This window comes from Camelus dromedarius, chromosome 7 (genome assembly GCF_036321535.1).
Source record: "Camelus dromedarius isolate mCamDro1 chromosome 7, mCamDro1.pat, whole genome shotgun sequence".
In the NCBI taxonomy this organism is placed as follows: Eukaryota; Metazoa; Chordata; class Mammalia; order Artiodactyla; family Camelidae; genus Camelus; species Camelus dromedarius.
The window spans coordinates 76,577,811-76,594,387 of record NC_087442.1 but is presented as its reverse complement, the minus strand read 5'-3'; the positions used below and the strand labels follow the sequence as shown (position 1 = coordinate 76,594,387).

Here is a 16,577-nt window from a genome sequence, read left to right as displayed (position 1 = left end):
CTTGGCACATAGGAAAGTCAATAAGTTACTGTAACTATTGGCCAAAGGACAGAAGGGGTGAGACCAGAGGTTGCTGATCCAACATCATTCACTGAGGTTGTAATTGATGGAGTGGACACTTCATTCTGCATGAGTGTCCTGACAGTGATTTTCTGTTTTCACTTCAGTAGGTAAGTGGTCCTCATATTCAACATCTGCACAATAGATTGCTTTGGTCTTTCTGTCCCACGGTCTAGAAAGAAGTGTGTTGCAAGAGCTATAAACTATTGCAACTTTTTTCACATTGGTAACTATACTTCAAAGAAATAACCCCAAATTGCTTTTTAAATAAATTGGAAGAAACAGGGCCAGGGGACAAGTAACTAGTAAGAGAATAGCTAAGTTATGTATAGCATGGCAGTGACTGAATATTACCTAACCATTTTAAATGACCAGTATATGGGAATTAGAAATGTAGACTAATGCTATTTGAAAAAGAATAGTCCAAAATGTCAATTGATTATCAATTATCAATTGTTAATGCATCTATGTGCATTAGCCAAAAATGAGAGAATTTGGAGAGAAAGGCTCTTTTTCTCTAAAATTGCTTCAGTCTGTAGAAGATTTTAATAGTGAGTAAAAAAATACAATGTTCTGTAAACTATTTCTGGGCAAAGCAAATGAAATTAGAATACTTATAGGAATCCACGGAAGGCAGTCCCTTAACCAAAATGGGAAAAAATGAGTAAGCCCACCGTAGGTGAGTTCTTGTATCAGAATGATTGTGATGTAAGTCTGGAACACTGGAACACTTTACCCGGAGACATTCCACCTGCCACCCACCTCTCCAGCAAAAGACAAAACCTTGTGAGTTATCTACAGGCAGGGCTTCACAGAGTAGTCTGAGAAAAACAGATTGAAAAGGAATTGCATCTTTCTGAAAAACCTACTCACTCTGCCCTACCCAGATGTCAGTTCTACCCAATTTTAAAAGTTTAGCCAAATGAAAAATGTAATGCCCACCTCCTGAGTCGGGCTCTGATCACTCTGACCCTGTTTCTCCACTTCAAATTCTTACACAGCCTTTTTGCCTGCACCAGTGGCTGGCAAGCTCATACTCAAAGCTCAGGCGACAGAAGTACAGATCTCTTTGTGGGAAACCTTGAAATAGTGACAGATTTAATTCTGTCTGATCAATAAGGAACAGTTTCACAAGTAGGAAATACTGCTTTAATCTGTTTCTTACGACACAAAAATCTCATAGTAAACAAACAAAAAACTAAGGGTGAAGGGCTATCTTCCAACTTTGATGAATATTCTTTCATATGCAACTTGTTCTTTCCGTTGGTCATTCAAGAGGGATTTATGGGAGTAAAATATAAAACCAAGAAAAAGGCCTATCTATTGATTTAATTTTTTATGTTTCATTCAGTGTCGGCAGGGTCACTAACCGTAAGCCTCTGGGAAGGTGATTTTGGAATTGCTGTTCTGTCCCGTTCATTTTGTCCTTAATGTCACTCTGCCTTGTGATTTATCTGTGATTACTTGTGTTATTTTCAACTCTTAGTTTAGCAAAATAAACGTTCTCTTCCTTATCAGAGCTTATCTCCCCACCAGAGCTGAGGAATATTTCTGCACATCCTTTCCCCTCCTCCCCCTGCCAGCTTGAGCCTGTGAGAGCAAAGGAGTGAATGAAGTCTGCAGAAAAATCCAAAACAGTAGTGGTGAAAATCAAAAGTCTTATTTTAGTTTTGGAAACCTCTGCCAAAAAAGAAATGGCGAAGCAAGACATTTCTGAAGGGCAGAAAGAACTGTGGATTTGAAGTAAGGAGGCTTGGTTCTAGTCTCAGCACTGCCACAACTAGCTTTGCCCTGCAGGCTGGTAACTGATAACCCCCCTCACTGATAACCTTATCCATCAGCAAGGAGATCGGAGGAGCTGACTTTTGAGATCCGGTTCTAACCTTCAGCGATTCTAAGTACCTGTACTTCCTAAGTTCCTGGCTTCACATCTTGGTCCCAGTACACTCCATTTCCTGCCTTCCTGAGAAGCGGCTTGGCCCCTGCCCACAGCACAGAGGCCTCACTCCTCGCCTGGCCATTGCCCCGACCTTGGCGAGTCACCTCGCCTCTCTGGGTCTTCTTTGGCTGGTCAGCCGTGGGGAGGGTGGGGTCGGCTGACTGCTTCCTGCCTGTCTCACAGGGGTTGTAAAGACCAGTATAATTTCACAAAGGATGAATTCCTCCAAGGAAGCTCCTGCCTGAGTGAAATATCTCAATCCTTCAGCTGTAATTATTGCTATAACATTCAGGAATCATGAGAGAAGGGAAAAGGAGGAGCAGGTATAAGTATGCCTTGTATTTATGGTCATGGAGTAGAAAGAGGCCTTCCAGGCCATCTGGGGACCCGCCTCATTTACAGATAAAGGCATGGGAACTGAGAAAGTTAAAGCAGTAAACTCTAGGCCATAAGCTTAATAACGTGCTGTGGTTGGAGTTAGACCTCCTGGGTTTTCTCCATGACATCAAAACAGAGGCCCTGGAACTAGCTATTGGTTTTGAAAACTTTGAACAGGATAGCTCTGAGCATGTATGCAAGTTCTCCTCCGACCCAGTCAAGAAAGATTCCCCAGGAAAGTTATTTAGTGCAGGCAACCTGTGAACCCCGGTCAGGCAAAAACACCCAACAATCAGATGATCCTCAGAAATCCACTTTTTCCCATCAATTCCCACTTGATCAGAGGACTAGAATCAGTCTGCTTTGAGACAACCTGGCAGCCCATTGGTACCGGGGAGCACAGAGAAACCCTGAAGGCCTGTCCCAGGTAACCAGGTTAGACTGGCTTTCTTCTCCCAGATCAGGGTGCCTGGAATAGCAGCCAGAAATGTCTCACTAACGAAAAAAGCCTGAGACTCAGCTTGGAGATGGAGGGAGAGTGGGGTCTGCCTTCTTTGTCCCTGTCTTGTTCATTATCATGTTCAACCCAGTTCTCCAACCTCGTGATCTCTCAGGATATCTGTTATAATTTTACTTATTTATTCGAGACGTGGTAATTAAGCACTGACTATACATGGGGCTCTGTAGCAGGCACGAGGGAGCCGGAGGAGACTTAGGATTTCAGAGCGTTTGTCCTTCGGGGGTCCAGGATTCCTTCCCATAATTATGTACAAGGTTTTGGGGCATGTGTAAATGTGCATTTTTCTTGGGAGGGGTCCTTTAATCAAATCTGTTACCCTCTAAGAGTTAAGAACCACCAGAGTGGGCATGCACTAGAACTTCGCTTTGTGCACCTGCTCTCCAGGTCAGACTCTTCATCCTGCATTGAGTCGAGGCCACGGGAGCTGGCTGAGGGTGAATAAGTGAGGCATGTCACCCCAGAGCTCTGGTAGCTGTGACCCCAGGGAGCTGTGCCCGGCTACCCAAGTCCGGGGCCCACATCTGCGGATTCGGCCTCAAGCATTGATGTCCTGTGGCCCTGGGCCACTTCCTGAACCTAGGAGGCCCTCTCATTCTGCCCTGCTGGTCCTTGTGACTTTAGTGCTTCTGCTAGGGGTCAGGTTCCAGAAACTGCTATGTGTTCTCTTAAAAGTCCTACCCTACCAACTACACTGAGCCATGCTGTAGCCGCCAGGTAGCTATCTGAGGATGACTTGGGCTATGTGGTTATCTCACTGTGTGCAGGTGACACCTGGTGTCCCCTCCGCTAATCCTGCAGAAGTGGTTTTGCAGGAGGATGGCCTGATAAATGCCTCCCGTGAGAACCTCTGTGCAAGTTCAGTGTGCCACTTGATGCAGACATTAGGAAGGTAATCCCTGCCAGTTGGTGGGACAGGAGCAGACGTCAAGCAAACTGTAGTCAGAACTGAGGCTTCGGGCATGCCCACACTGCAGGATCAGAACTCTTCTCTCTGCTTGTTGTGTACGTGAGTGTGCATGTGACTTGCTTGCTACAGATGACACAATGAGTTCTATTCTTTCTCCCTCTGTAGAGAGAAGACACGGTTCAATGTGCAGACCTTCTCCCTCCCCGGTGTCTCCACCCTCCAACTCTAGGACATCACTAGTCCAGGTGAAAACAAAAGCCTGTCTCAGCGGCCATAACTCTGCCAGCAGCACCTCAAAGCCATTCAAAACGCCCAAAGACAATCTACTTACCTCCAGCAGCAAACAGCACACAGTCTTTTCTGCGAAGGGATCCAGGGACAAACCATGGTGAGTGTTGTGTGCTGGCAGCCCATCTGTCCTCACTGCTTGTCCCTGTCTCCCAGGGCTTTGTTCCTGAGCACTATATCCAGGAACTGGGGAAACTGAGGTGGGAAGGAACAGAAAACCAGAATGATGGGATGAGAAACCTGAAACAGGGGACCTTAAAGTGCCATCTGCCTGACGGGAATTTTTTCCACTCCTGGGAGCTGAGGCAAGTTGTGTCTAAGAAAAGGGTAACAGGGAGATATCCCTCAGTTATATGGTAACCTCTCAATTTTCTGCCCCAGTGACGAGAAGCATTGGTATAAATAATCCAAAGCGCAGACAGTCTGCCCAGCGGGGAGTGAGGCCACAGTCCTGCCCCAAAGCCCCGGGAGGCAGGCCCCCCACAGAGCATCTCCCATAGCTGCCAGCAGAGGCAGGTAGTTGGGAGCTGAGCACAGGAGGAAGGAGGGAAATCCAAAGAGAATGTCACCCCTTTAATGGGATGGGAGAGGGCTGGCTGCAGGTGACTATGAAAAATCAGGGGCTTTTCATTCCCTTTTTTATCTTAGTCTTTTGTAAAGTCAGAAAAGGTTACCTGTGGAATGGACATATAGGAAACCAAACTGAAAACCCAGAGCAGGAAGCAGGAGATGAGTACCTTCAAATGCCGAGGACCCAACTTGGGACCCTTAGGGACCAGCTTATGGTAGAGCCTCCAGCCTTATCTTGCAGGCCTTGTGAAGGCAGACGGGGGATAAGTGTGGAATCTGTTCGTTTATATGTTTAAGGGGGAAAAGCCTCCTGTTAATTCATGATAGTTAATTACACTGAAGTTCCTAGCTGGGAAGGCAGTGGACTAAAGCCATCCATCAATTGGTGTGTCACCGCACGCTGGAAATTATGATGACTTTGTAAGGAGCTCATTATGCCAGATCAATTAAGGAGCCTCTTGCAACAGCATGGAAAGGTTTAGACGTGGCTGTCAAGGAGGGAAGTCACCTGTCATACAGCCAGGCCTCACCGACAAGCTCTGTCGTCTTCTGAGCGTTAGAATCTCCATTCTGTAGGAGGACGTAGCTGGTTAGGGAAGACCCAGCCTGAGAATGACAGTCGGTGGCCTCTGGGCCTGCCCTGCGTGTAGTGTGAGTCTCCCTCTCTCAGTGACCTCGGAGAACACCTGAAAGTTTTTTTGCCGAGGCAGCATCCGGTCTTTTGATGTGAGCACTTCCTCTATCACTGCCTGTGTACAAATCTCAGCTGGGTGACCTTGGGCAAATGGCTTGATCTTGATGGGCCTCAGTTTTCCTCATCTGTAAAATGTGGCTAATGGTATCTCCACCCTGTGGGATTTTTATGAGGATGACTATGAGCTAATTTTTATAACAGCAGCAAGCATGATGTCTGGCACAGAGCACTTTGGCTAAATGGTTGATGATACTGTTATCACTACCATCATCACGTGTGCCAAAGGACAGAGTCCCTGTAACCTGGGATAAAAGCTAAAAAGCCAAACCTCCCTGAAAAAGTGGAGAAATGGCTCTTCAGACTCAGACTCAAACTGAAAATGGAAAAGGATAAAGTCATTTATTCAGAGTCCAGAAATGAGCTTCAGAGCAATCAAGTGAAGAAACCGAGGCAAGGGGCTCACGAGGAATAAACCAGAAAGAAACCCAGGGGTGCTGGAACATCATAGCATGAACACAATAAATGACAAATGGTAAATATGATCCAAGGAGGGGGAGATGCAACAACAAGAATTCTCCCAGGATACCAGCCTTCAGGGAGACCATGGGGTTAGATCAGCCTCCACATTTGGGTCAGATCAACTCAACACACACTTATTAAGCCCTGGTCTGTATGGGCAAGGCTCCTTCAGCTAGAGGCAGAAGGTGGTTTTGAAAGAATCTGAAAAAAAAAAAAAAAAAAAACTAGCCAGGGCCAAATAAGAGCAACTGAAAGGGTTGCAAGGAGGGAGATATCCCTCATGAAAAAAAAAGAAAAGGCTCCAAAAACTAGAGCACTTACCTCATGTGAAGAGTAGAAAGCTTGTGGGCAGTTTACCTGACTTCGAGTAGGTAGATATCTGAAGACAGACCAAGAGGTGTGGATGCATGAGGCTGAGCGTTGACAGCACCTACCTGTTCTCACCTCTGATCAGCCCATCCCCTCCCACCATCGCTGGGCATGCGTGTTGGAAGGCTGGGGAGATTTGGTTTGGAGGCTTCAAGGGCCCCACCTCAGTTAGAGGAGGCTTCCTCAGAGGGCAGTGTGGAAGAAGGGGCACTGGCCGAGGGGCAAGAAAAGCCAGTTCAAGTCCCAGCTCAGCCACTAACTTTCTGTGTGACCCTCAACAAGTCACTTAACTTCTCAGAGTCTTTGTTTCAAGCCTGACTATTTTGTGACTTTTAAGTCACAATTCTCTCAAAAATTCTCAAAGATTCCTCATTGCCTATTGAATTAAGAGGTAGGCTCTCAGCCCAGCATAAGGGACTCTCTACAAACTGGCTTCAACCCCTCTAATCCAATCCTGATCATCCAGTACCATCCCATTATGCCAGCTTCCCCGCCATGTCTTCCCCTGGTTCCTTTGCCTGGAATAGCCCTCTGTCTTTATTCAATTTAACATTTAATGAGCACCTACTATAGTACTATGTGCCAGCTCTGTAAAAGAGCCCTGAGGATATAAAGGGCTTGTCACCTTTTGTGCAAGTTAGGAAAAGGCCTAGATATAGCCCTAGATCTGAGTGCACAATTGGCTGATGGTCTTCAGTCACTCCTCACTTCCTCAACCAAGCATCTAGTGCAGTGTACAACCTGCACAACTGTACACTGCTGCCCTGGGTATATAAAATTTAAAAAGACACACTGTCCTAGGGAGTCTGTAAAAAGAGACATACAAGAGACATGTGAACACAGAGTACAGTGTGGTAAGAGCTAAGGTATTGGTAGCACAGAAGAAGGGCACCTCATCCAAGCTGAGGACTCAGAGAAAGGTTTTTCAGAAGAGGTCGCACTTGAGCTGAATTTGAAGGATAAATAGGAATAAACTAGACAAAGAAAACCAGATTAGAATGCTAAATCTGTGATAGATATTTTATCACAATAGAAAACCTTTCTTTGAAGAAAATGGGAAGGGTGTCCCAGGCAAAGGAAACAGAATATGCAGAAGTATTTGCTTATGGGAAGAGGCAGGACGTGAAACTGAGTAGATGAATGAGGGTCAGCTAGATTAGAAAGTTTTGCCATATGTGCTAAATTCAGGAATTTGGGCTTTACCCTGAGAACTGCATGGGGCTGTGAGAGGAGCAGTTTTCAGTTGTACTAAGATCCCCCTGACAGCAGCATAAAGGATGGCTTAAGGGTTCACTCAAGAAGCAGCCAGAATAGTGAGGATGCTTTTGCATAACCCTGGTGATGTGTGGTGACAGCCTGGACCCAGGCAGTGGTGCAGAATGGGCCAGGTGGGAGAAATAAGGAGGAAAACCCCACGGGACTTTGGAGCTGGTTGTATTACGGCTTGTAGTGCAAGGGAAGAGTTTAGGGTAATGTCTAGGTTCCTGGCTTGGACAGCTGGGTCACTGGTCCCGCCACTTCCTCAAGAGGGAAAAAAGGGCCAGAGTTTAGAGTGGAGAGGAGAGGATGAGTTCAGCCAGGGAGTCAATGGAGTTGGAAGTATCTGAGAAACTTCTACATGGAGATGTTCGGTGGGCATTGAATGTCTGGACCCAGAGGTCAGGAGAGAGGCATGGCTTGGGAATGGAGATTTGAGAGTTGTCAACACAGACACCAGCATTGAAGCCGTGGTCCAGGCCGGGCTTCCGGTGAAGGTGCATGGCTTGAAAAGAGCAGGGACCGAGGACAGGGCCCTGGAGAATGGGGGACGTTCCACTGCATCCTGTCCCTGCTCTCCTGGCTCATACCCTCACTGCTCTTCACTGCCCATCCCATGGGCCACCTCCTCTCTCACTCGCTTCCTCCTTGCCAACCACCTAATATGCTGGTGTCCTCTTTTAATCCCCGCCACACTTCATTGTGACCTTCCCTGTGACTCTTTCTGCAGTGCTGTAGATGAGACCTCTGCATTCTTTCTGCTCTGTGCTCATTGCAGGGCCTCCTACACTGCAGGTCCTCACACTCAGCAAACACTGTCCCCTGGTCAGTAAATATTTGTTGAATTGAATGAAATGGATCTGACCACTGAAAAGGATTGTAAGATTTCCATTCCTGGAGACGGTTAACCTTTTATCCAGAATTGTTTAAACTGGCAGTATCCAGTCACATGTAATGTGCAACACACATGTAATTTAAAATTGCCTAGTAGCCACATTAAAAAAAGTGAAATTAAATTTTAACAATAGGTTTTATTAAACCAAATATAACCACAGTATTATCATTTCATCATAATCATTGAGATAGTTTATGTTTGTTTTGTTTTTTTTTTCATAAGTCTTCAAAATCCTGTGCATGTTTTACACTTACAGCGCATCTCCTTTTGGACATTAAAACTTCATCAGAAATATGTGATCCATATTTAGATTTCACTTTAAAAAATAGCGATTATAAAATAATTTGCATGCCCAAGTTGTTCCAAAACATATGTAAAACATTTTCTAATAACTGAATCAGGTACCTACTTTTAAATGTTAATGAATTTAAATACAATTTAAAGTTCAGCTCATCAGCCACATTTTAAGTGCTCAGTAGCCACAAATGGATAGGGACTCCTGTATCAGACAGCACACCTGGGCCAGGTGACCCTGGGTGGGTCCCTCTGGTTCTTTATTCACATGTATTTTAAGGTAGCCCCACGGATCTCTAAAGTTATGCTCCCCCGACAGGAGTTGCTAAATTCCAAGGTGAAAGGAACTCTCCTACTTTCTCACATTCACCCACTGGTGCTGGGGGTGCAGTGGGAGCAGACCTGGAGGACCCAGGTTGCCGATGCAGAGAATCCCCTGCCAAAGTTCTGTTCCCTGCCCCCAGAAGCCCTGTAACGTCCCTTAAAGGCCAAGAAAGCATACTGCCTGCAGGGGTGGGCCGTGGCCTCTAGATTAGATTTAACTGCAGGTTAGGGACACCCTTTTCCAAGTAACTCAAATTCACGTGTACAGCAATAAAACACCAAGCCTCAGTTCAGGCCCACCTCCTGCCATCTCACACAAGGTTAAATGGCCTGTGGATTTGTTTTCTCCCGTCTGTGCCTGGAGAGGTTAAAAAGTAACTGCCTTAGAAGAAAGAGGAAAACAGCGGGGGCATCCTGGTGCTGCCAGACTTGGCCCCTGCAGATCTGCCCGGCAGCACTCACGGCTCGCCCAGGCCCAGGCTCTCAGAGCCCCTCTCCACTAGTTCACCGCCCTCCCTAGGGATCCAGAGGCCAGAGAATCCCCTGCCCGACATCTATGGAGCAGAGGGAGGTGGGTAAGATAGTTCCATTCCCAGGTGGAAGTCCAAAGGGAATTAGGACTATTTGGCTCTTCTGAGCTAAGACGAGCATTTCAGACTTTCTGTATGAATCCCTGCTCGGCTAGGGGACCAGCTCCTTGCAGGGGGTCAGGATCAGCCAGTCTGACTTTCCCACCTGCTGCCACTTCAGCTCCTCTGGTCCAGCGTGGTGGGCAGACTGGGGAGCTCAAATCCGCAAACCCGCCGCTGTGGGCGGGAGCAGGGAGGAGGTTTTCCTCCCCTGCATGGCTTGTTGCCTTCTCTTTGGGCCTTATCACTGTGCTCAGCTATTAAAAATGTAAGAGATGAACCTGCTGCTCCAGAAGGAAAATGAGCCAGAGCACAAGAAAACTCAGCAGGCTCCCGCCTCCCTGCATGTGCCGGCGGCAGGTGGGGGAGGGACCCTCTCCTCACGGGGGCGGGGCCCCTGTGGGTGCTTAGGAAGGGAGGCCTGTTCTCCCGGGGCAGTGGGAACTGGGGGTAGAAACGCTCTGGAAGCTCTCCTGGCACTTTATGGAGAAGGAAATGACAAGTGCAAGGCCCTGCCAGGCACCTTGGGAGAAAGGAGGCTGGCTTATCTCACTTCTTCTCTGGTGTTGGCATGAACTGGGGGCAAGACCATGGCTCAGTACTGATGGCCCCTTCAGGACGTAGGGAGTCATCTCGGGACTTTGGCTTAGGCTGGGAAGTTCTAGAGACCCAAAGGGCTGCAGACCCTGCACGTAACCCAACTGCTCCAACCACCCCAGATTCCTCAGCAGGATTCTTCCAGTGGCCTCTACCTCGTCTCCTGGCCCTTCCTCCGGGCCGCCCTCTGCACCCCACCCGAGTGCTGTGTGCCCCTGCCCTGCTTAGAACCCTTCAGTGGCCCTCGGTTGTTTGCCCACAGAGTAGGAGCTTTACCCCTTTGCGGGGGGATACATGATCTGGCATTTCCCACTTGTCCAGCCACCACTGCCAAGGTTATATTATCCCCTTCCTTTCATATTCCAGGTGTCCCAATCTAATTATAGCTCCTCAACGTGCCTCCATGTATTGACACTGTTTCCTTTGCCAGGAACAGCCTCCTTACTTGTCCTACGAATGCTTAAAGTCTCTGCATGAGTGTCACTTCCTCCATGAAGTCTTCCTAGACTTTTTCTACAAACTGAGATGCTCCTTCTTCTAAGTTCCTGTTAACACTCAAAATACCGCTATTAGAGCTACCATCATATACTGCACTTAGCTGGACCTCTATCCTCCCCTGCCCCACTGCTGTACCCCCATGGTTTAGCGTGGAATCTGGCATTCAGCAGATATTTCATAAATGAATGTATGGTGAGTGAACGAATGAAATGCTCCTCCCTCGTCCTCACAGAGATTTTTTTCTGATACTGAAAGAAACAACAGGTATAAAAAAAATATCTTTTGAGTTCTTGAGGAGAAGTCAGAGTGCCATTTTCCCATCATGGAAATCATTTTCCCTGTTACAATTACTAGAGTTAGGAAAAGAGAACTAGGTCCTGGATGATAAAAAGGGAAAACCCTCTGTGCAAGAAGGGAAAGGTATTTTCTTGTCAATTAAAGAGACGACTGTGACAGTCATGCCTGTGCCACAGTCCTGGTGTGTCATGTCCCAGGATGCACTTGACCACATGAGGAAAACCCTAATCAGAAGGGAAGTGAGGAGGTGATTCATCATTCCACACAAGTCCCTCCCTGGATTCCCACTTACAGATCCAGCCCCTCACACAAGAGATGGGGGAGGGGGACATTCTGAAGCCAGTTTTTGCCCCTAGTGGTGCAGGTTTGGATGTCAAGGGAGAAGTGGGGCAGAGGATGAGGGAGGAAGGTGGGTGGGCTGAAGTAATAGATGGAGGTTACTGTGAGGAGCTGCAGAGGGAAGGAGGAGAAAGGGCAAGTGGGTATGAGGATGGAAGGAAGACAGGTTAAAATATTCAGGCATCCAGAGGGGATAATGTCCCTGCCAGGACAGGGAGGCAGCCGGAACTCAAACATCAAAGTGCCACCTGTTCACTGGGTTTCAGATGATGGAGGTAAGAACAGTGGACAGCTCCTGGGGTGTAAACTCAACTGACCTTGTGAAGTCACAGAAATGCTCAAAAATAGGGACTAGAGTCTGGGGGAGGAAAATATAGGCTAGGACAGCTGGGGAAGGAAGGAAGTTGGCATGACAAAAAGTATGAGCCATGAAGATGAGTACCCACAGCCCTTCATATTTGCATAGCACTGTAGTTGTAGTTTTTACATGCTATCACAGCCCCACTCCCTTTTGAGCCTTTAGGCTACTCCATGATGAGATGAGGAAAGAGAAGCCCAAGGTGATGAAGTGGCTGCGCTGACGTGACACACACAGCTGGACAGGGATGGTGCTGGGGTTCGGTCCCTGGTCTCCTCACTTCCAGCGCTGTGATAAAGAGCACGGTCCTTAGAGCTACGTGAAGTTAAACCCCTCTCCACCCTTCACTTTGCTGAATGAATGTCCTGAGGCCACTTTTCTAAGCCTCAGGTTCCTCCTCTATAAATTCAGGGGGAAAATACTAACCACAATCTCCAGTGTGCAGGCATAGCCTGCCGCCCAGTGCCTGGCAGGTGCTCAGTGTGTGCATGTCAAGAGTGAGTGAGAGGAGTAAGGCATGGGGGGAGGTTGACAGGCCCCCTGCTCCCCTTTATCCACACTCTGGCTCCTCTAACAGAAAGAGAGACAGCTGCAGGCTGGTCCTTACCTAAATCATTTGTGCTGGTGGGGAGCTGGTTTGCTTTGTATTGTGTTATGTGATTGAACCTTCACTGTGATCATTGGCTCATTCATCAAACATTTATAGAGCCCTCCCTAAGTGCCAAATAGTGTGTGTGTCACTGGGATAACTCTGGAGTGATGTTTATATTTGGTCCAGGTCCCTGTCCTCAGGTAGCTCATGGTCTGGCCAGGCTACAGAGACAATAACTGAAACCTTGCTCTTTGATATGATAAATTCAGCAGAAACACCAAGGAAGGCACAACCAGCCCTGAGAGAGAAGAGGATGTTTCATCCAGTCAAGGCAGATGGGACGTGTTCACCCTGAGGAGGGGGCAGGGCAGACCAGTAGGAGGAACCACCCACCCAAGTCAAGGTCCAGAGCCAGGCAGATATTTAAGGAGCAAGAGAGAGTCCCACGAGGCTGGGAGAGAAGATGCCGGGGCGGGAGCTATGGGGGGCGTGCTGCAAGGTTGAACTAGGTACTCTGGGCAGTGGGGAGCCTGCATAGCTTTCTAAGCAGGATAGCGGGGTCAGATTTGCATTGGTGGAGATGGATTGAGCACAGAGAGATGCTGGCTGGAAAGTTCGAGGGTGGGATTTAGATCAAGGTTCAGCCAAGCGGTGATGATCGTGATAATGAGGCCTGAAGTTGTAACGCATTGGGGAAGGTCTCCAGTTGAACATTGGGGAAGGTCTCCAATCGGTGATCTTCTTAGCGTAGAGCTTTCTAAAAATACAAAATGTGTTTAGTTTGGGACAAAGCATTTCCCGAGTTTGCTGTAGGTCAGTGTGTAGACTAAGCTCTTGAGGGTTTAAACAAAATGTGCTCGGCATTCTGGATGGAAGTGGATGGGGCGTGGGGATGCCTGCCCAGTGCTGGATTCCAATACAGAGAAGGAGGAAGAGGTAGAGAGGAAAGATGCTTCCTGTGGAAGTTCCCCGTGAAGGAAGCTGGGAACGGAGGCTGGTGTGCTAGCACTGGCCAGGGATACTCTACTCAGAACAAGCTTCCTGAAAGCAAAAACACTGGGGGCCCGAGCCAGGGTTCTGGCTCCCCGCCTTTCCTGGCAGGGGGTGGAGGGTGTTCTGTGAGGGATCCTGTCTCTCCCTCTGGGCTGGTGCTAGCTCTGGGGCTTGAGGGAGGCAGTGAACACCGTGGCTGTGCTGGCTTTGAAAGGTGAGGAGCAGGCCCGGCAGGCATGGCAGCTTGGAGCTCCAGCAGCGGGAGCCAATGACCCCTGGTGGCTGCAGATGGGAGCACGCCCACTGGCATCTCAGCCCGTCCTGGACCTGTGCTGGGGTCCGGGCGCTGGGGGCTCTTTTCCGCTCTGCACAAGCGCTCCCTCCAGAATCCACTTGCTTCCTGGACTCTTACATCTCCAATCCTGCCCTTGAAGGCTCTGATGCCATTTATGCTTTGATGTGAATTTCACTAGGTGTTCATTTTCATTGTGAGGCTTTTCATTCTCATATGTGGAAGGAAAGGCACTGAGCCAGTACTGTGATTTGGTCTGGGGTTGTCTTAAATTCTGCCTGGACTCACTGCCCGAGGCTGCACCACTGCAGGCAAGCTGGTCCCAAGGGCACTCCAGAGACAGCTTGTCCAGCATCATTTACCCTGCTGTGCCGGGATTCTGTTTTCCTTCGTTATCGTCTTCTCTCCTCCAGCTTGCTGATTTTTCCCACAGTCTTGGGGCATTATGACTCCCAGGGAACATCAGGGCATTTAGTGCCGGTTGAGCTCACACTGGGTTCGGAGACCGCCTTCTGAGTTCCATGCCTTGGGAAGCCCTGATTAGCAGAAGTGCCAGAGACACTGACAGAGGCTGATGCTGGGGCCTCCTGCTTCCAGGGAATCTGGAGCAGCCTAGAAGGGGGCACGAACAATTATTCCTCCGGAAGTGCCTCAGGGCCAGCAAGGACCCCCATTGCCTCACACACTCAAGAGTGCAGGAGACAACATGTTTGTATGAGAGGAGGCTGGAGTTCCTCTCGCTCGTCCAGAATGTGTATCCAGGTGGGAACTCTGACCACGAGTCCAGGCTCGGGCAGTGCCAGGAAGACTAGGGATAGAGAAGCAGGTGGGATTGGGAAGTAGGGCTGAGGGCTGCTCCTGGAAAGGCATCCTACTCAGGTCTGTCTTTCCCCTTCTGCATCCCCAAGAAGTGGTCCTCCACTCTGGGTGAATCTGAAGGCCACCTGCTCCCACCTGTCTTCTGCTCCTGCCTCCTCCTCCTTGTCCACCCCTCCCTCCACTGTGGGACCAGAAGGGCTAAGAAGACATAAAGCTCTGATGGTGACGATGACTTGGGCCCAGACGAATACCCCAGAAGCATCGGGGTCAGTAGGAAGAAGGGATGATGTGATCCTCTCTCCCCTTTTTGTTTTAGCTCCAGTTTATGAAGGGCCAACTGTGTGCCTAAGCACTTTATATGTATTATCTCAGTTAATCACTTTAGATCTCTATCATGACCTCCATTTTACTGATAAGGAAACTGAGGCCAGAGTAGGAAAGTTCTGAGATGAGCCAGGCTGGGCAGCCTCATGCGCCTGCCTGGGTTTTGCCCTACAAGGCCGTCCCGTCAAGGAGGTGAGAAGGGACTGAAGCCTGTGCTCACCCACTCGCCAGGTTGGCCACCCTTCTTCCAACTCCTGTAGGAGTCAGATGGCTTTCCCACCGTGATGCACTAGTAATGGAAAAGGCAGGGGTCAGAGCTAGGTTTGTCCGATTTCACAGCCTGTGTTTCTAACCATTATCCTAAACTATCTTGCAACACACGCCACCTTCTATGACTTTACTAGAACAGCGACAAGGCAGACCCCGATTCAGTCCTACTTGTCCTCCCTGATTTTATTTTACTTGCTTCTGGCCACGTTTCCAGTTCATCAAAGCCAGCTTGTTCTCTCCCCTGCTCCTAAGGGACAGTCCCACATCACTCTTCCCAATTGCCTCTTCCCCCTGTTGATGGATGCGGTCTTGACCTATCAGCTAAGTCACTGATGAAGGCTCTTTAACCTTCTTCTCAGCCAGCAATGGGCCCCTGCGAGCTCCACTAGGTACCACTCTGGGCTGGCACAAGACCCTGCTAACCAATCTTTTTTTGCCTCTGCTGCCAGGGCCACTCACACCCAATAGCTGTGTGGTCTAACCGTGTTTTGCCAGCTTACTGAGGGCGTGTGATGTGGGAGGGAATCCAAAGCTGCGCAAAGGCCAGGAGAGATTATGCACAGTGCAACCTCTCTGCCCACCAGGCCTGACACAGCCACAGAATAATATTAGATGAATCTGGCGTATTTCCTTATTTACCATGCTCTGTGGTTGATTATCCTGTTTTCCATTTGCTTAAGGTGTTTACAAATTGGCTTTCTGAAAGTTTCCCTAGTCTTTTTCCAGGTTGAAAAAAATAACCATCTATTCATTCATCAGGATTTCTATAGCACCTCCTGTATCTGCTGTACCATGGTTGAACTTTGTAGCTCTCTTTTTTTTTTTTTTTAACATTTTTTTATTGAGTAATAGTCATTTTACAATGTTGTGTCAAATTCCAGTGTAGAGCACAATTTTTCAGTTATACATGAACATACATATATTCATTGTCACTTTTTTTTTTTTTTGCTGTGAGCTACCACAAGATCTTGTACATATTTCCCTGTGCTATACAGTATAATCTTGTTTATCTATTCTACATTTTGAAATCCTAGTCTGTCCCTTCCCACCCCCCGCCCCCTTGGCAACCACAAGTTTGTGTTCTATGTCTATGAGTCTGTTTCTGTTTTGTATTTATGTTTTTTTCTTTTCTTTTCTTTTCTTTTTTAGATTCCATATATGAGCGATCTCATGTGGTATTTTTCTTTCTCTTTCTGGCTTACTTCACTTAGAATGACATTCTCCAGGAACATCCATGTTGCTGCAAATGACATTATGTTGTCGGTTTTAATGGCTGAATAGTATTCCATTGTATAAATATACCACATCTTCTTTATCCAGTCATCTGTTGATGGACATTTAGGCTGTTTCCATGTCTTGGCTATTGTAAATAGTGCTGCTATGAACACTGGGTGGGGTGCAGGTGTCATTTTGAAGTAGGGTTCCTTCCGGGTATATGCCCAGGAGTGGGATTCCTGGGTCATATGGTAAGTCTATTCCTAGCCTTTTGAGGAATCTCCATACTGTTTTCCACAGTGGCTGCACCAAACTGCATTCCCACCAGCAGTGAAGGAGG

The 16,577-nt window shown here is 48.0% G+C and overlaps 1 protein-coding gene across 15 annotated transcripts in view; it reads left to right on the top strand.

Moving 5' to 3' along the window:
- ATXN7L1 (ataxin 7 like 1) overlaps positions 1 to 16,577 on the top strand; it is a 260,052-nt gene that overhangs the window by 207,675 nt on the left and 35,800 nt on the right. For all 15 annotated transcript variants that reach the window (XM_031454699.2, XM_064487683.1, XM_010984824.3 and 12 more), the window contains one exon: positions 3,970 to 4,192. In XM_031454699.2, coding sequence (XP_031310559.2) covers positions 3,970 to 4,192 — 223 coding nt within the window. The remainder of the gene's footprint in view (positions 1 to 3,969; positions 4,193 to 16,577) is intronic.